Raw genomic sequence first — 20,438 nt, 5'->3', positions numbered from 1 at the left:
ATCTCACAGAAAATAAGGAAGATTGTGAGAGTTCCTGTTAAGGCTCTGTCAGAATTTAGGAGCTAGGTACCACAAATGTGAAATAGAGCTAAATCTTTATCTCTGTTCTTGAATTTTGGGACAGAGAAGACAGAAAATTTCTGTTTGCTTGTGTTTATGTGTTTTGTCCTTGGAATAAACCGTAATAAACCCAAAGAGATCCAGTTGCCTTGTTGCCTTCGTTTTCAAGCTCTCAAGACTTCAACGACATAGATGACAAAGAACCTACACAGAGACAGAGAGTTGTCTTTATTTTGTCTTGTCTCACTGTCTTGATTGTTGTCACTGGTTTCTTGTTTTCTTGTTACCCAGCTGTTTCCACTCTCTGTGTTAGCTCTCAGTGGTCATTGTATAAATAGCTGTGCCTTTTCATTTGTCCCTCTTTACTGTGTACCTGCCTGTCTGTGTCCCATATGTTTTCCAGATCTTTGTTATGTTGTTTTCTGAGCCCTGTTTGCATTTGCTTTTAACTCTGTCTCACCATATCTTGCATTGAGGTCTTGACGTACTGAAAGGCAAAAAAAGGTGAGTGGGACATTTTATCTACTAATATATAAGAATACAATAAGCTAGGCTGCTAAGCTTAGCAGCTAAGACAGCAAAGAGAAAGCACTAAGAGTTTCCTTAGACTTAAACTTCTTGTCAAAGTTTTGGTGATGAATATATGGCACCCAGAATAATAACCATACAGTTTGAGGGAGATAGGTTAGAAATGGCTTTAGGTTGGGCATTTGGATAATGCTCTATGTCAATACAATGTCGTAGTAAACTACAGGAACAAGTGTGACTGTGTGATTTATTGTAGAGCTCCCACTGTGACTCTACAGTAACTACACAGCCCACAGTGCTAATTAAACTTCTTTCCCAAGAGAGTATTTTAGACAGTTTGTGCAGATCTGAGCACACTGTTAAAAACTGTTACTATGAATTATTCAGTATCAAATCTGATATACTCCTAATTCAACAGACTAAACATTAGTTCATTCAAGAAATGTAACCAATACATTAACACACCGATTATAACAACTATTAGCTGACAAGGGCTCACCAGAGCATCAGCGCACTAAAGCACTATCACTACATTTGACCCTGCAGCTGACTGCCATCTTGGTCAGCAACAAGATGCCAAATCTATTCTGGATATTGTGTTCAGAGGCTGTGAGTGGGTGGCTGCTTTTCACAGGAGAGCACAGAACAGTATCAGCTAATTTCTGAGAATTCAAATGGACAAGGCTGTGTGTATGTGTGCACCCTGTCTTGTACACCCCCCCTTACATACTTTAACCTCATTTACACCAGGATAAGGACTAAACACCGTTGTGATCTGACTCGATCTCAAGACTTTCAGCATATTTCATTTCCTCTCCAGCGCTTGCTAAGATCTTCCTGCTAATTAGTCAGAAATGCCTCAGAATGCTCCTGAAAGCAGCGTCTGAACAGCCAGGCGCTAAGACCATGAAGAGGCTCTGGCTCACACTGTTGTCACAACACTGCCCTCTGCACTCGCGCACACACATACTCAGTCATAATCCTATATTCTGTGTTTTTATTTTTCGCATGGCACAAGAACACCTCTGAATGAATGGATGCATGAATGAACAGAGACACCAAATAGGTCTCTTTTCACATCAGTGTGTGGGTTTTTGGCTGCTTGGCTATTAGCAGCTGAGCATTCCTAATCAGGACTAGGACTGTGCCTGCAGAAAGCCCGCTGACCACACACACATACACACACAGAAGCAGAAAGACAGGCGTGCGCACTGAGACTGTCATGTGTTAGTGTGTCAGCCAGTCTTGCATAGCCAGAAAAACGTGACTAGATAGGGAGCAGATTCAGCATCCTAGTACATGTTTATGTGTTAGTTTGTGTGTGTTTGAGTGTGAGTGTGTGCGCGTGTATGTGCGCAGCGTAAAGCCAGGCATTAGTCACGCTTGGTGAGATATGAAAGAGCAGGGGATCCTCTGCCGTAAGGAACTTCTCACACACACACATGTGCCTTCATCCTTCTCTCTTTTCTCCCACATCTCGCTCTCTCTCTAATAGTTCACTGGAATCAAGCATAAAGCAATTATTTCCAGAGAAAAGGTGATGACCACACTGATTTATCAACAAAGGCAGCAAGAGAACAAATGGTTAAACAAAATGTTACTCGATCAATAAATCAATGGATACATTTGTCAAAGAAATTGCTTTTTCTCAGCTTGTACAACAATTATGACAGCTTACAAATGATTTTCTATCCGCACACTATTGATATATTTTCAATAGCCTCTGACAAAAATGTAATTATTATGAACAACATGAATATGAAGCAAAAATTATACTATTGAAAGCCTCGATGGCATTAAGAGGAGGACTGAATAAAAACACGTGATGAAATTAAGCATGCAGCTGAGAAGGTAAAGTAACATTAGCTGCTGTTTAGTCAATAATGTCTGTCAAAGCTAAAATATGTGATCTAAGAATTAAAATATGTTTTTACAGAAGATTTCCCTCGCATGACTTCACAGTGACTGAATTGTCTCCAGCAAAAACACAGGCCTTAAAAGAAAGAGAGGAACACATTCATCTATTTTGAATGTGTTCAAATGTCTGACCTAGTTAAGGTGACTTTGATTTATCTTCTCAGGCACTTAAACAACATCCAAAATGGACACATTGCTTGCAAGGTAAAAGCGGCAACAGTTCATGTATTTAAAATATACTCTCCCTTGCTTTTAGCTAGCTTTAGATGGTAGCTTGAGATGGCCAGCAATAGCCAGTCACTGCTCACATGCAACTATAAGGTATTTTGAGATGCTTTTTGATTCAAAGGTAGGAAGTGGTGCAGATGGAAGCAGAAGCGCTGTAAGTGGGCCAGGCTGCTGACTAAGCTAAAGGCTAGCCCAAGCAGATCAGCTGTTCCCCTGCTTTTTTCAGCCAACTTTTGGTCAGAGCAAAAAAAAAAGTTAGACTTTCTCACGCTAGGAGTGAGTATACAAAACATTAGACACTGTCCTGCTTTCATCTTACCAAAACCTGACCTAGTAAGTTGACAGAGAGTCCAGGTCAGGAAAGGGTGGACTCCATAGTTGTGCACCAATTGCTCTGTAATTATTCAGTGGCAAAAGAATATATTACAGTGGCATGATCATCAGTTGACCACTATGCTTTCTATTGTAGCAGTCCCTTAATGTTTGGCTGACTGGCTAGTTTTTATGATGCCACATCAAGCTAATATAACTTCTAAGACTGATTTCTGCTCTATTGTGTACACTGTGGCTGTTTGATGCAGGAATTACTTATCTCTCATCGCTGTTCGAGGCTTTTAGTAAGTTAGGAAAGTGAATGGTACATTCAAAAGCCCATCTGAAGCTCATGTAATATTCAGTTATCTGTTGTTGTGTTCAAACTTACAGCCCAACAAATTTTGAACATTTAACCTGTAACTAGTGGCCAAAAAAGCTGCTATTTGCGATGCTACTGTTTGTTATATTATTATAGACCATCGGCTAATATTAGCTATTTGCCAATTTATTTGAATCTGTATTAATAAATTAAAATTAAAACACAAAGAGGAGTTCTGAGAAACACCCTGCAAACATGTTTTTTTGTGTTGACCACCCTCTGGTGTTGGTAAGACATGTTTGGAATGTCAAACAGAAAAAGCAGCTGATCAGACGAAGGTCAGGCAAAGCGTAAACAAGCAAATGAATAACTACACATGACAAATATTAGGGAAATCGCTTTATGTTTCAATATTTTGAAAGAAATATATGTTTTGGAATATAACAATAAAAATCTTATTTTAAATTTTATCAAATCACCAAATATTGCAGGAGTGTAATTATGCATTATGACATATGCAAATACTGTGCACGTATACGTATTTGGAAAACTGCACCTGAAAGATGGAAGCTTTACTACAACAACACAGTTTTTCTAAAATCTCAGAAACATCATACTAACCGTGCAACTTTCTTCTTCTCCTCAGGATACACTCAGTTTTCACCCTGTCCAGATTTACTCCCAGAGGACAAAACTACAGCTCTTATTGCACCCACACCCGTGTTGACTCGGGCTCCTTCTCTAAAGCTCCAGTCTAACAGTTGTCTCCTGGCCTCCCTCTATCTAGCAGGCTGTCATACTGAGGTGATCTAATAGGACAGAAGTGAAGTCCATACACTTTATTATGGCCTAACTGCTGAACTGTACAAAAGCAAGCCAAGCATGCACACACACAAATACTTTCAAAGACCAATGCTCCTACTGCATCTTCTTGAATCGCAGTAGCGTACATCTCTTTGTAAAATAAACTGCCTCAAAGTTTTTCACATTCAAATAAAACTAAACTAAAACTATCATGACTGATAATTTTCTCCCCTTGTGTCTCAAACCCCTTTCTCAAGATCAGGTCTACTTTTCACTATTTAGGCAAGTGTACAGACCCATTTATGAAGCCATTTTGGGGTTTGCTGCGTGTTTAATGACTATTCAAAGATGCAGCACAGTGTACTAACACTTCCTCCACATCAAAGCACTGCTCCTGAAGCGCTTGGGTGGAGCTTTAATATTTCATATGTTGATTTTCCACTCAACTGTTTCAGAGTACTTGGTACGACTATGATTGCCAATTTTAGCCCAAGCTTATTCGTTTAGCACAGGTTAGTGTTATGTAACTAACAACAAAGTATAATGGTGACAAATGTATTCATTTAATAATGGATTAGAAATGAACTCTGAAGCCTTTCACATTCAAAAAGGAATGAACTAAAACATTGTAGCAATAGCTAGAATACAGCTCTACTGACAAACAAAAGAAGGGACACATAACATTGTCTAAGTATTTTCAGCCTTGCAGGTGTGTGAGGCTGTCCCAGCATGCACCATGGAAAATACAGGATGTTCCCTCGCAGTGCAAGAGGGTTATTATATGCTTAAGATGCGTTAAGAAAATCTCTAGGTATAACACTTTAAAATATGATGTCAACATTCATGCTCCTGGTATATGTTGAAAAGTCAACTGATAGGGTTGCAAACTATATATTTGGTAAGCTTTATAAGTAAGAAAGCTAAAGAATCAACTTGGCAAAAGCAGCAAGAAATTGCAGAAGTGTAATATCCTGATGTGTAGGAGTGTATCACTTAGGCCATCGACTGATGTGGGCTGGCACTGAGATCAGCTGATCTGTTGGGTTTGCGGCTTAGCTTGACTTTGTGACCTGCCTGAAGTAACACTTTACTTACTGGATGTTTTCTTAACTGGGAATCTTTAACAGAAATATAATGTGTAAGCTGAGAGGCCTCACCAGCAAACAGGACAAAGACTTTTTTAATGATTGCTCTTGACAAGTCAGTTTTAGCTTTGAATATTTTCAGAAGTTACCGTAAATTGATATATTATGAGGTCAGTATGCTACTTGGGCAAATAATTAAAGATCAATCACAAAACAGCAGTCAGATAGTGAAAACAATCATAAGTTTTAGGCCAAAACCAACTATTAAATTCTCATTCTCAATGATAATTAAAGTAACAGACCATCATACCAAAGATATCAAAATTACGTCTGCATTTAGATACGATAGTCTAAAATGAGGCCCTGCGTACTATGCGTGATCTCTAAATGAACTGAAAAGGCACGTATTAGCTGCTCACATTTGCAGTATCAGGAATTAAGAGGAAGATGTTGGTAATAAGCTGCCTGTAGACCTTGTAATATCAAATCAGACAGCAGAAAACAAACCTGCCTCTCTCTTTCTCTCTCTCGCTCTCTCACACAGACACACAGCTGGAGCTCTCTCGCTTTCTGTCTTGCTCTCTTTCCGGCTTCTAACTCTTACCTTAGTTTACCTTGCCTACAAGCCCATTAATAAACTTACTCATTACCTCTGCCCTTCTCTCTCAGCACATTTTGCCTAAGTCAGTGTCTCTCTCCCACAGTCCATAACTTCACCTGTGTGTCCCTCTAACTCTGCCGTACTCACAAACACAAACATGCATAGCTCTCTACCTACCTTGCATCCAAACATCAGAGATATGGTGTTGTTGGTGCATGCTACTTTGCAGTGGCACAACATGTGGCTAACGTTAGCTAGCTGGTCCCAGACTTGGGGGGCATCCTAGCCTTCATACACACATTTCACACTCACACACCTCCACACACTCACACAGACACATGCACACATGCACACGCATGTGTTCTATCTACCGCGCTCCATCCTGTCCCACAATCCCCCACTCTGCTGCCCTCCCACCCCCTGCCCACCCCCCACCGCCTGACTACGGTCCTCAGCTGTGGCAGGCCAGCGTCCTCTCCCTCACGCTCTTCATCGCTCCCATCATCTTCATCAGTGTAATCCTCATAGCTGGTCAGGATGCAGGGAGCACCATGGTCACTGTCTGCCCGTGTGTCAGCAAATGTATGTATGTATGTGAGTGTGTCAGAAAATGTTAGCACGTGTGTGTGTGTGTGTGTATGTGTGTCTGTGAGTGTGTTTTCAGTATGTTGTTATTGTCAGCATGTGTGGGTCAGTCTGTCTGTGTGTGTGCATGAATGAGTGTGTGAGTGCATCTGTGAGTGTGTAAGTATGGATGTGGTCTCTCTTGTCCTCCTCTGCAGCAGCAGTCCCAATCCTCTATCTCCTCTCTCTCTATCAGTGTGAGCAGTGTGAGTGTTTGCCTCTCTCGTTCTAACACTACCCTTCTCTCTCACTCTCTCGCTTTCTCTCTCCTGCTTGCTTTCTTTCGATGTCCCTCTCTCTCCCTCTGCTTGCCTTGTTCACTTTCCCTCGGTTTGCTCCACTGCCTCTCTTGGCCCGCCTTTCAACAGCGAGATCAATGAGCGAAAAGGAAAAGAAAGAAAGACAGAAAAAAAAGAAAGAGCAGAGACCTGCTTGCAAAGGTAAACGGAGAATTAAAAATGTGTCTTCTCTCTCCCTGCATTTCTTTTACTCTTTGCACCTCTCTCACTTTCTCCCTGCTGCAGTAATGCTCTGATTTGTACATCCATACACTCCTATATGCACAGAGTGAGGAAGAGTAAGGAAATGATATAGTATTATAACGGCTAGTGAAAACTGAGCTGATAGAATATTGCACAATAAGGGAAACATAAAGAGTAAATAAGTGAGGCAGAGACAATGTTATTACATCATCCAGAGTCACAATCCATGATACATACATGCAAAGAAATACCACTGGAATAACTCGTTCATTTGACATTTGAACACAGCGCTGTTGTGCTGGTGGCACTGAGCCATTTGAAACCACAGGTGACAGTGTGATCACGGATCAGAGGAAACACGGTGTAAAAAAGTCATCAGATTTCCCAAAACACTAAAAACAGCTGAAAAAATTTGAATATAAAAAATGAACCTGCCTCTTGCTCACAAAGCAGAGCGCAGAAGCAGGCAAGGTGAAAATTTGGGTCTGACACACAGATGAATCATAAGAATCACAAAAATCATATTAAAGTTCTCATATCTAAGTGTTTTATTCTGAAAATAAGTTGGTCTTAACATCATCTTGTTTTGTGGTTTCCTACTTGCAAGCTACCCAGATCGCAGGTAGGGCTTTGGCTGTATCACACTGCCCACACTAATAATGCTACACAGTTTTATATGATAAAAAAAAGGTGTAATCTGATGAAAGTCCAGACATGTCTGAGAGCGAGAGCAGAGTCACAGCCTCCAATGACAATTTAGCTCCTAAAAATGTTCCTGCTAAAGGTGGAAACAACAAACTTGAGGCAAAAACCCACTGGGTGGGTAAAGGTGGGGTTTAAACCACTGGTTAAAAAGCTTGTCCCAATATACAACATCATTCATTTTTATTATGTTACAGTATTGTGCAGGGTCCTGAAGAGTTACAAGGTTATGTTACTTTAGTTATTGTTGAATTAAAGTGATCACATGACTTCAAGCGAATTCTACTGTTTTGGTCAGCTGACCACCAAAAAGTGCAACTTTCAAACTAGTTAAAATGCTTCAGTTCACTCTGTTGATTCAATCAGACAATGAACAGCACATAGTAGAAGTGCTGTTCATATGTGTGTGCTGCTCTAGGATGAAAGGTGAAAAACATATCTGTGCATGTCATAGCAGGTTTTAATACAGTGAAATATAGATATTTTTTAGCTCATAGCATCAATTATTTAATCTTCTACTAACTGCAACAATTGCAAGTGCACATTCATCATTTATGAGCTGTTGTTGCAGTCCGTTTTTTGATGACGTCATTCTGCATTGCAACAGCTGAGCAATTTTTACATCTGGACAATCCTGTGGGTTTTTGTAAAAAACCTGTTTGATGGTATTGCTGGTACATCTCCACAGTGACAGAGAGGGCTACTGTTATTGTTGGTGTAAACATGAGCAGGTTCCTTGCAAACACACTGTTAGTATGTAGTGGAAACTGAGATCGTTGCAAAACTATCTTACGAATAGAAGTCTTAACTCGAATGAATGAACAAATACGTCTAAAGAACCTATTAAAGTTCTGATTGATTCTGTGACAAAAACAAAGCTACTATCAGCTGCTCCCTTATTTACAAAGAGGCACCACAGCAGGTCGCTCTGCATGAGTGATGTGGCATATTTTTACACCGTGCACAACCCCAAAGGGATATGTGTGTCCTTTAGGGAAATATGTAAACCACTACCTATTACTATGTGTTTACTATACATATTAGGGTAAAGAACTCCATTAAAACTAAATATTCATTTAATAATACTATTTATTAAATAAATATTAAAAAATATTAAAGTCAGAACCGCTATAGTTAAAAGTAGTTATTTCTACCTAAAGTGCTATGTATTTGGTGTTTGTATTTGGCTCCATTCAGGGAACTCCTTGCATTTCCGTGGACATGCATGGAAAGCTGGAGTTGAGGAGAGCAGCAACAAGACCATGGCTGAACACAGAGCAGTTATGACTGACAACTGGTATGAGACTGATGTCTGTCTCGAGTTAGATACAGCATGGAAGGAGAAGCTTGGGTCAAGATAAGTTACAAAATGGCCTGCAGAAACCGTAAACAAGCGAAACCAACTTGAACCGTGTCCTCGATGCGATTTTTCAATTGGATGCTATGCCATCTGTTATCAGCTAAATAAAAACAGTGAGGTGGCCTCGAACTGAAATCTGCTGAGTTGCCAGGAAGAGCTTTGTGTTCTGCTTCAACTTATGCTGTGCACAGTTTTTGCCAATCCCCCACCCTACGTATGTAAATTTAGCGCTGTAGTGGCCACAGTTTAACCTGTTACTTTCCCAATAAAGTCAAGGGGAAAACTTCCAGTTGTTTAGGGTTTTTTATTCCAGACCAATAGCAAATATATTCAATTCAGTCATATAAAAGATAAGCAGAATTAACGCTTTGCAGCGCTCAACTTGACCAACTTACTTGAATCAATTTACAACCATGTCTGTGCCGACTCATATAGTATGTAATGAAGAATTTGCAGGAATTTAACAGGTGGGCATCAAAGACAAAGACAGCAAGCACAAAAACATATTATTCACTTCTGCTCCCGTATTGAATAATGGTGAATTTAAAGCAAATCTGACCTCACCTTTTGGATAATAAAGAAGTCATCACTTCATCATTTTTTGCAACACAGCTTCAAAGAAAAGCTTTTGAACTGAGTGCCGGTGTTCTTGAGTTACAGCCAAAATCTTTTGTGGCTGTTATACGTGACCATGAAATTCAAATAAGTTTATCCTTGAGTCCAAGGATAAACTTCTTTTTAACAGAAAGACAGTCAATAGATTTAAAGAAATTCCTTCAAGACTTGGGTCACAGTTCAGCACATTTTCTTCTATTAATCAACTAATTGATCCACTAACAGATAAATTAACCACTAATTAATTTAGCTCCACAACAGCGTGTAGCTGTTTTACGTGTTGTAAATGCCAAGTCTGAGAACGGAGCAGGCAAATGGGGGGTAAAGGGCAGAGAAAGTCAAAGAAGTCAAAGCGTACTCCTTAATCAAGCTCTTGATGCTGATGGCTGAGCCATCTGGACCATCACACATGCAGACATGCAGACCTAGACACACGCAGTAGTCTCTCTGTGGTTGCCTTTGCCTTCTCACCTCCACTTGCAAACAAACAACACAGCATGAGAGAGAAAACAGAGAAGGCGAAACTGTGCACGAACAGAGGGGCTGAAGTGAACAAACGGTGACTCTGAGGTCACAGGGGCTAATTTTATAATACGGAATAGAGGAGAAGCAAAAGGAAAAATAAACTGATACCATCTTACGGTCATTTTATAGGCTTATTGGCAAACTAATCAAGCCACAGTTTAAGATTATGGCTGTATTTAAAACTGAGTGTTAGTAATGGCAAAATATTTTTAGATGCTATTCCAGCTGTACACAGATAAAGGAAGCACCTGGGTGAGCTAAAAAAGTTTAGAAGTTAATGCAGGTAGACAAGTCCTGTAAATAATGCAATGACACAAGAGGTTATTTTAAGCGTTTCATGGGAGAAACACTGTGTTTTGGATCCACTGTGAGATTTTTAAAAGCTATATTTCCTGGATGTCATTCTATAAACCATGTGATTATTGACACATTTCAAAACCTCCTAATTTATCCTAGTCTGGGAAAATTTGCATTTTTTTTGTAGTGAACCAGACTGCTGTTTTTATAGCTGTATATCCTGAATATACCCCAAATGCCCTTCTTTTCCTTTCCAATATTTACTGTGTTACGGTGATATTTTTTCAGTAGTGTGCAGAGCAGAAAATGTAAATTTCTCATTAACTAGATTTAGAGTGAGTCAGGACTGTGCGACATCACTGGATGAGTGAGAGATTGGCCATATACTACTACTAAGTTATTCTGGATTCATACACTAACGTCTTTCACGTCTCTCTTTCAGTCCAGAAACCTGAGACTGGATTTCTCCAGAAGTCAGCACAGGCTGAAGTGCCTGTCTTCAAATAGCCTTGGTTTTTGTGATAAACTCGCACGGAGACCAGCGATACAGTGAATCCCTCTGTGTTTGGCAAAGAGCAGATGGAGCTCCTGCTGATCTGTGTGCAACCACACACACAAACATGCATACATCTGGGATGACCTAAGGGGTTCTAGATCATATGGCTCACAGAATGTACTGGGAGAGTAAAGCTCACATCGGATCACAGACCAAATTTCCTGAAACACAGAAATAAAATAACAGCAGAACACAAAAAAGAAAGAAAGAAAGAAAGAAAGAAAGAAAGAAAGAAAGAAAGAAAGAAAGAAAGAAAGAAAGAAAGAAAGAAAGGAGGATGAAGGGAGTGAAGAAAAAGGAATAAATGACAAATGGGAAAAAGCAAGAGAGAGAGAGAGGATGCTACCTCATGAGCCTAGCAGGCATGCACTACATGTTAACATTAGTAGGTCAGCCAGCACAGAAATAACTACGCTGTGCGGCTGTGTGTGTGTAATAACCTCATACACCCCCTTCCAGCCAATCGCTGTGGATTCTCCATTCTACAAGCCAACCAATTTAAAAAGGCACCATACATCAAGATTTTAAATATGGTCACATGATCACCTTTTACCAGCTGTATATTCAGTTTACACATGAGTGAATTCCCTTTAAAATAGAGCTCATTGTTTCCTCTAAAAGCTGAGTGAGGGCATCAGACTCCTGCTGAAACCTTGTAGCAGTAGCAAAATAAACATGAGGCAGAAATGAATTATAGGACATCTGCTGTTATCTGCTGAATATTTTATAATAAATAATGCCAAGGGACATGTCAGCTGACTGTGTGTTTAAATAGCAAACGTGGATGTTTTAAGTCACTGCAGAGAAACAATGTGAAACCCACTCATGTCACTGAATTTGTTAGACAGACAGTGCCACAATGTGGCAAAACACAGGCACTGCAGTACTTGGTTATTGTTCCTTATATATTTATATTTAGTTTTTAACACATCTGTCATCTATTCATGTAAATGTGGGGAAAAAACAAGTGAAATTTCTGACATGACAAATGTTCTTCCTTCTTCTTCTCAGGCATCGCCACAGTTGATCATCTGAATTTCACCCTATCTCTACCATCCTCTTCTGTCATCACTCTGCATGTTCTCCTTTACTGCATCCTTTACGTGAATCTTCTCTGTGATCTTTTCTCTTGTCTGCTTCCATATTCCGCATGCTTGGTCCAATTGAGGACACAGCACAAGGCTCAAAAGATGAGGACACTGTTGAAGAATTTGGGATTGTGGAAATGTTTTAGCTATTTAGTCATTTTATTTCTTTGGAACTGACCAAAGAATTTGGTTTTCCAGTTTGTTTGTGTTCTCCTGTAACACCTGAAAATTTTTCCTCGTCACAATTAAGATTTTAGTTTATCATTTATGCCCCTGTTATTTATTTAAAATGATGTTATATTCAAGTTCTGCCCAGCCACGTCTTTCCCATTCGTCAGGAATCCTCTCACTCTCCTGGCTGTGGAAGACTCAGTCTGGTTAAAAGGTCCACCGCCCACTTTCCTTGATATCTCCATAGCACCACAGATAGGTCATCCGGGGGCAATCGCCTTTACACTCTTCATCCTCCATCATAGCTGCCCTCATTTCCTCCTAACTAATCCTTTGGACTTCCTGATTCACTAGCTGTTCTCCATCCTTCCTCTCGCTCTCATTTTCTACATACATGAGCTCCTCAAAGTACTCCCTCCACTTTCCAAGCACACTTCCTTCACTCATTAGTTCATTTCCACCTCTATCCTTAATCACCCTAACCTGCTCTTTCCAGCTTGGACTCTCTTCCTTCAGCCTCACATAAAATGTAACTATAAGCCTTTGCCTTTGTCACCTCTCTCTTGTCCTGTCCTCCCAGTATTCCTGTCTACCTCCCAGAGTATCTCACTTTTCCTTTGTCAACCTCTTCGTTTGAACCACCAAGTCTTCGTGTCTTTTTCCTTTAACCAGAGGTTATACCAAATATCCTCTAGGCAGCTTCCCTCACCACGTTAGCTGTACTATCCAAGAGATCTCTCCCTTACCGACCAGATTTTGTCTCAACTGTTCCCTGAACATTTTTCAACTTACACTATTTAATCCTTGCCTCTAAGTTCATTGGCTACCATCCAGTGCTGCCTCCCCTGACCCAGACTTGCAGTCTCATATCGCTTTTAGATTGGAGCAGATTCCTTCACTCTTATGCATCAATGAACTTTCCTCTCTCTTCCTGAAATATGTGTTCACCACAACCATTTCTATCCTTTTCACAAAATCCACTGCCATCCTTTACACCATAGCTACCCAACTCCATCTCACCCCTGTTCCCTTCACCTACATGTCCACTGAAGTCTGCTTCAATCACCGCTCTGCACTAAGCAGGAACTACATTAAAAGCAAAGAATTCATTTAAACAAAAGGCCACGTTTCCTTAATTGTGACTGTCTGAAGCAGCATTCAAATAATTCTGATTATCAGAGGTTTCTTTAATTAAATCAACTTGGAGTTATTGTCCACCAGCTTCTAGCAGAAAGTGAAAATATCAGAAATCCAAACGTTGTTCTAAACAATGTCAAATCAAGATGAGACTGAAGGGCAGTGCATGGGACTTCAGAACCTTTTTGATTATTGAATCATTAATATGCAAAAACAACCAGGAACAGCAAAAAGAGAGGATCAATACACTGAACTTTGTTCACTGACGCACAAAAAAAGTTGCTTCAGAGTTTGCTTGTCTAAAGAAGGAGAGGTCTCTAAACAATTCCTTAAAAGTTACCTGCTTAGAGTTGGATAAGGTCAGATTACACTACCTTGTAAAAGCATCTACAAAGAGTCGCAGACACTGCAGATTAGTAGTTGATCTTAAGGCACTACTTTTTAGTTATTCGTGACAATTTCAGTGTACAAGGACATCAATATAGAGCCACACATGGACCCGTAGATTTAAAATAGTAAGAGAAGAAGGTCTGAGTGATTAAAATCACAAAGGTTCAAAGCAACAATTGCAGAGGTAACAGGGTTATTTCAGTTTGGAGGTGTTTAGCCTTCTTTGGAATTAGACAAGTGACCTGAATCCAAAAAAAGGCTAACACTGCAGCAGGATAATGAGCCAAAAACACACCCCGAAGCTTTACAAGAAACAGCCGAAGACCAGCGAAAACCAGTGAGCGCTGACTGTCACAGATTTTCCTCCACAGTTACCAGTCACAGACTGGCAAAGCCAAACATTCCTAATATCACAACACTGACAGATTATGCTGGAATAAAAATGTACAGGACATAACTTTAAGATATAAAATACTCTGAAATTCATGCAAATTATTTAAATAATCAGCTATTAAATTGTAATATTAAAAAATATACATTTAACCAATGCATTATTAGATATCACTGGCTGACTGAAGGTACTAAGAAAGAAAAAAAATAATCTATCATATAACCGGAGTAGGCTAATGCAAAAGTCAGGGATGTAAACTTGTCAAAGTTTCTGTGTCTTTAAGACACTCAACTGTAATTTTTAAATCTTATTTCTTCTGCACCCTTTGCATTTATAGTATTTGCTTCACTGCAGAATTCAAGTGTTCCTACAAAACAACTTTCTTATAACGTGAAACAAAGCATCTCTAAAATATAAATGAACACTGTGGTCATGTTTCAGCGTCGTCAAGGGAGCTTCACACCCATGAACAGCTCCTATTCAAGAAATTTTGGATGGATTTGGGTTGGCAATTATTTCCAGTTAGCTAGCACTGGATCACTTTCATTGACTACACTGCAGCATTCGATCCACTGTGGCCAATACTGATGCATATAAGTATATAGAGTGTTCCTAAGTACTTTAGAAGAATTTAGTTTAGTGGTTAGCATTCATGATTTAGCATTAGAATGCAGCTAAGTAATGTTAAAGCTGTAACCTCTGACCCTGTACTAATTCTTCTTAATTACTGAGCTCCTCTTGGTTTTCAGCCAGTTCCTGTACCTCCTAGTACCGCTGATATACTTCTGTGGAACTAATTCCAAGATAGTTTTTAAGCCTTGCATACATAGGTGTGTTAACCTACACTTTACCTAAGATATGGTTAAAAATGAGCTAAATACTGTGAAAAACTAGGCTGCAATAATAAAAATAGTCCTACTATATTGCATTCTTGTGTTAAAATGCATTTGCAGAATAAACAGAGGACATTTAATTATAGGTAAACATGTAATTCCACACCTGAGTTTAATGTCATATAATCCTTAAGCGTACCTAAATTGTGCATGCAATAACACACAACACATACAGAGGTAATGGACAGCTGGTTATTTATTACTAAAGTAAGTTACACCTTATTTGCCTCTGCTACTCAACTACAGTACAAATCTGTTTCTTCTATGTGAACTGCAAAGTCATAAAGTGTAATTGAAATAATATAATATACATTACATTGATTGAAACCGCAGAGTGGCAGTGCTCCATTTTCACAATTAGCCCACGTGGTGGCCCAGTAGTATCGGCTGTCCTACAGGCAGGCCAGTCCAGAGACATAGTCCAATTCTCTACAGGTGTGGGCCATACAGAGCCAAGACGACATTTCACCAAACTGTAACAGCGGTCCTGAGTCGCTATATTCGTTCTACTGCAGATGCATGTCACTGGACTCAACTGTCCTACAGCTGCTTACAAAGTTCTCTCTTGCTCGTCTCTCCTCACATGGCTTCTCTGCTGATTACTCCGTCTGATGTTTGAGCCCTCCTCACAGTTACATCACGATGCCAGCTGGACAGCTGTTCAGATGGTAGGACTACAGAAAGGATTTATCATGGCCTTTTCCTGGCAATTGCAAGTAAAGTACCCCTGAAAAACTAGGCATGCAATGACTGCATGAAGTGTTCATGCAGCCATGGTCTTTTCTGGCTTTCTTTCCAAGGTCTTTGTGTATCTCATCATTTTTTTCTCTCTATCCTCCTCTTTGTCCATCCTAAAATAGTTCCACCTCTTTAAAGTCTATTAGCAGCCTAAGGTAAGCCTCTTAGGAGAGACTCTTGCTCTCTTGGTGCACAGAAGGCACTCAGTCAGACCAAACAATAATCAGTCACTAATAAAACCAGAGTGGGATTTAAGACTGGATATATCAGAGAGCAAAAGAGGATTGGGCAAGCTAGAGAGGAGAGTATTCATACACAGTTAAATACCCAGACTGCGTGACTCTGAAGACTAGGCAAAGATAACCCAAATAATATAAAATGCAGTTTTTCATTTAATTTATAAAGAGAAAAAATGTATCTGGCCCAATATGCAAAAGTAATTATACCCTAAACCTAAGAAGTGGTTTTGTCACACTTGGCAGCAAGAATTGCAATCAAGCTTTCGCGATGACTGCCAGTGAGCTTTTCACTGCTACTTCCTATTATTCTCCAGATTCCTTTGTGATGAATGATCTTGGAATCAGGCTGTATTTGGAAGTTTTTGGTAGAACTGACAGTTCTGCTAAAGTTAATCATAAACCCTTGGATTTGATTCTGTGCATACAGACAGAAGATCACGCTCCTAAGAGTTAATTTCATATAAATAAGCTCAGGATCTGGCAGACACATAGTATTTCTAGCTAAGGTGGCAGGACGACAGAGTAGTCAGCATGTTTACCTTTTACATAGACAGTAAGGTTCAAACCACCAAACGCCCAGACCACAATATATTAGGTGTAACTGTCAAGGCCAAATCCCTCTACACGCCCATAATGAAGACTATTTTCATAAGCCAGAAGCCATCTTCCAAACTTATGATCAAAATTATTTTCACTCTGTTCAAGATGTTGTTTTTAGTTTAAGAAGCTCTAGGACAAGCTGTGAGACTGGCAGGGAGACATTGATTTGAAACTTTATTGTAGGTTTTATGATGGTTTTTACTTTTTTGTGGGGTGTCTATTACTTTGAAATTACTGAGGGGAAAGAACATCTTCTGTAATTAATACAGTTCATCTTCAGCTACATGTATGCCCAGTTTTTGTGCTGAAAATAAGACACAGGAGAGACAGCTAAGTAGTTGGAGTAATGTTTGGAGTCTAAAAAAAGTGAGCAAAATCAGGAGAAAGTTGAGGACATAATTACACTGTACTGACAGGATCTCTCTCACGCATTCATTACTAATTAATTCTACTGGTACATTTCCATGCTACAGTAGTGTTTCGCCTGTCCGTACTATTGGCAGACTGATATACTTAAACTGTCTGAGAAAATAAAAAAATATGGGTGGAAGGTCTAAAATTGGTCATTTTTATCCCACTGCTCTGAAGTTGCTAGGCATCCATGGATATAAATGAAACACTTTAGGTGAGTAATTAAAAACAATATAATACTTGTATAACATGTTATATGTGTAAAAATGCTAAAAAAAAATTAGCCATTTGTTAGGTAATTGCCATGGAACATGATAACGTTATAATATCAGATACAGATAAGACCCTTCAAGGGTCTAAGATGTCCCAGTTTGGTCACTAAACTAAAGAAATAAACAAACAGAGAGTTAATGTTTTATATATTTACATTAGCTCCTTCTCTGTGTCTCAAATTGTGCACCTTCACTCGTGACTTTGGGTGCATAAAGGCAAGTACCACAGTACCCCTATGGTGTATTCATAAAAGTCAAAAACTGAGTTTTAATAGCTCAGTTGTTACAATCTTAGCTACATAGTGGCAAAAGAAGACGCTAGTTGCTAGCTGGAAGAAGCATATCTATTTTAGGCAAGTTATATGTGTTCTGATATGGCTTAGTTTTTATATCTTTTTTCAAATGTATGTGTTATGTATAAGAATTTGGTATTATATACAGAGGTTCAAGAATCAAATGTCCCCAAAAAACAGCAGGTAGCACAATAACTGCAGTCAAACCCTGCATCATTTCAGGAAAATGTACAACTCATAGTGTTGGATTTCAGACAGTGCTCTGTCAAAATCCTACAAAATACATGTTAATATCGCCTCTGTCAGTGCGCCCCAGGGCAGCTGTGGCTACAATGTAGCTTGCCATCACCAGTGTGTGAATGTGTGTGTGAATGGGTGGATGACTGGATGGCATCCAGTCGTGTCTCTATGTCTCAGTGTCTAGTCTGCTTCCTTCTGATTCTCCAACACGTTCTCACTCCCAAAGCATAACATTTTACACTAGGTGACAAATCGTCGATATATTAAACTTCCGGGTGCATGCACATGCACAGATCAGAAAAATTAGGAAACATGAGAACTATTTGGAATGAATCTAGACATGTGCATTTGTTTTACTTAAATCGCTTTGGAAAACAATATCTAATGTCATTAAAGTGCTGGTTAAGGTTAGGGATAAGGGTAGGGTTAGGGCTGGAATACATGGCTGGAACATGTATTACCACGAGAGCGTCATTCTACTGGATTTCATCCATAACCCGGCGCGTAGCATAGGAGCGTGGAATGTCACCTTTCGTGTTCCTCAGGAACACCTTGGGACTTGACAAATCGTCCGTATATTACGCCTCAGGAGTGAGAACGGGCTGGATTGTCTCATGTGTCCTGTTTTAACTTGACAGTCCCATGTCCTATGTCAGAGTACCTGGTTTTGCTTCCCCTTGCCTCATTATGCCTTATTCCTCACAGCTGTGTTTCCCTCCCGTTTCCCATTCTCTCATTACTCCCTTGTGTATTTAAGCCCTATGTTTTCCTTCCATCACCACCCCCATGTGCTGTGTTTGTTCTCTCCATGCTACTGGTATTTGCCAGTTCTCTGTTCCCAGTTTAGTTCCCTAGTTTCTTAGTGTTTTTGGTTTGAGTTTCATGTTTCTAGTTTCTTATTGTTATTGTTGTATTATTATTATTTTGTTTTTGTTTTCTGTATTAGTGTAAGAGTTGTTCCTGCAATAAAACTGCCATTTTGAGTTTCCTCTCCATGTATGAGCCCTGTGTTTGGGTCCTACATCCTGCCTGCCACACAACAAACCATGACAGTAGGTAGTGTGCTCCATGATAGGGTACTTTTAGTACTTATTTGAGAAATGCAAAAATTTTAAGATTGTCGATTTTTTTGCAGTATACAAAACTTGAACTTTTTTTCTCAAGTCCACACACAAATATCTTTGTCACCTTTTTGCCTGCTGCAACATGCAGGCTTTAAATCTGTCCCAGCTCACACTGATTCAACTCCTTATAAATGGGTCATGCATTTCTGAGCATGAACATATGTGCATAATGCATGTGTTTAATTTTGCCAGCCTAGTTTTTTTTTAGCCAAGTTCTCTCTTCTGCCTCAAGAGCAGTCAGTCATTCAGTCAACCACTGCACCAGTCGCATACCTTCACAGCCAGGCAGTCGCTCTTTTGAAGTGTCTGTCCTATCAACCTAGTTTGCTGTCTCTCTGGGTGTCACATGATGTCAGACCAATAACTGTACATCAGATCAGCATTCCCATTAGAATCGCTTCACAAAAGCACAGCCTACTACTCTTATAACCTGTTTATTCACAAACTAAAGCAAGTCAACTGTACATGAAGCAACCGTGTCCCCAATTTGATATGGCTAAGTTTCCCATCAATGATTCATTCAGAATGAGTTTGACATTAAAAATTAAGGCATTGCTGTAATGACTGAATAAATACACCGATCACAAAATTATAAAACTTTAGCTATTTAAATTTTTTTCACTGTCTTAATGACCACACTGACACACCCTGTACTCCTGTGCCCTGATTTGTCTTCTCCGCCACTTTCTACAGTAGCCTGCTCTGTTCCCGTGTCTCACCTTGGTAGTGAGGATACAGATGCAATCCATCCTCACCAGTTCGACTGGCAAACTTTCACCAAAACATCTCGTGGCTCCAACTTTCCTGTTCCACCAATCAGATGTTTGCTGCTTTTGGTGGCATGTTTTTCCCGTCTGTCTGTCTCTGTCTCCTCCTTTCCTTTCATCGTTCAGTTTCTCTCTCCTCCCTTTCTTGTGTCCTCTCCACCTGTCCTTTCATCAGAGCAGCCAGATAGGACTTCTCTCCTAAAACAGAGGCCGAATCAGAAACATGGCGAGTCTGTCCCGATGCACCTCGACCCGCCCTCTTGGTTTCCAGCTGCTTTCTTCGTTTTATGGCAGCTGGTAGCCACATTTTGAACTCGAAGAGTGCATGGCTCAGAATATATATCGGCACGCATGCAGAACACTCAGCACACATACACACGCAAACACACACAAAAAAAAGCGGCAAACGTCTGGAGACAGCCGCAGAAGCGCACACACATGGATGCACAGGCAAACACTCACACTGACAGACGTGTATGCACAGACATAAGCGCATACACAAACAGATTCACACACACTCACACCACTCTCTGCTTTTTTTTATCAGGTCAGGTCTCTGTTTGGCAGAAGTGGGGGGGCTTGAGTGAACAGTAACAGCGGTATAGCAATGGATGCTCTACTTTCAACTTTTTGACTGTGGGTGAAGTTAAAGCTCCATATGTAGCC

General features: G+C 39.9%; 1 protein-coding gene across 6 annotated transcripts in view; it reads right to left on the bottom strand.

The window, feature by feature from the left end:
• Positions 1-20,438, bottom strand: part of LOC147309625 (discs large homolog 1-like protein) — a 112,781-nt gene that overhangs the window by 85,069 nt on the left and 7,274 nt on the right. Inside the window, exon 1 of one of the 6 annotated variants that reach the window (XM_086269551.1) lies at positions 6,035-6,250. The exons of the other annotated variants lie outside the window; for them this stretch is intronic. Within the exon in view, the coding sequence (XP_086125677.1) occupies positions 6,035-6,097 (63 nt within the window). The 5' untranslated portion in view covers positions 6,098-6,250. Of the gene's footprint in view, positions 1-6,034; positions 6,251-20,438 lie in introns of those variants that run through there. 6 annotated transcript variants of the gene reach the window in all.

The sequence above is a fragment of the Aulonocara sp. 'chitande type north' Nkhata Bay genome, linkage group LG17, assembly GCF_057382095.1.
Source record: "Aulonocara sp. 'chitande type north' Nkhata Bay isolate Kocher_YH1m ecotype deep benthic linkage group LG17, A_spYH_male_GT1.1, whole genome shotgun sequence".
Lineage (NCBI taxonomy): Eukaryota > Metazoa > Chordata > Actinopteri > Cichliformes > Cichlidae > Aulonocara > Aulonocara sp. 'chitande type north' Nkhata Bay.
Note: the sequence above shows the minus strand (reverse complement) of the source record. Positions and strands in the feature narration are given on the sequence as shown.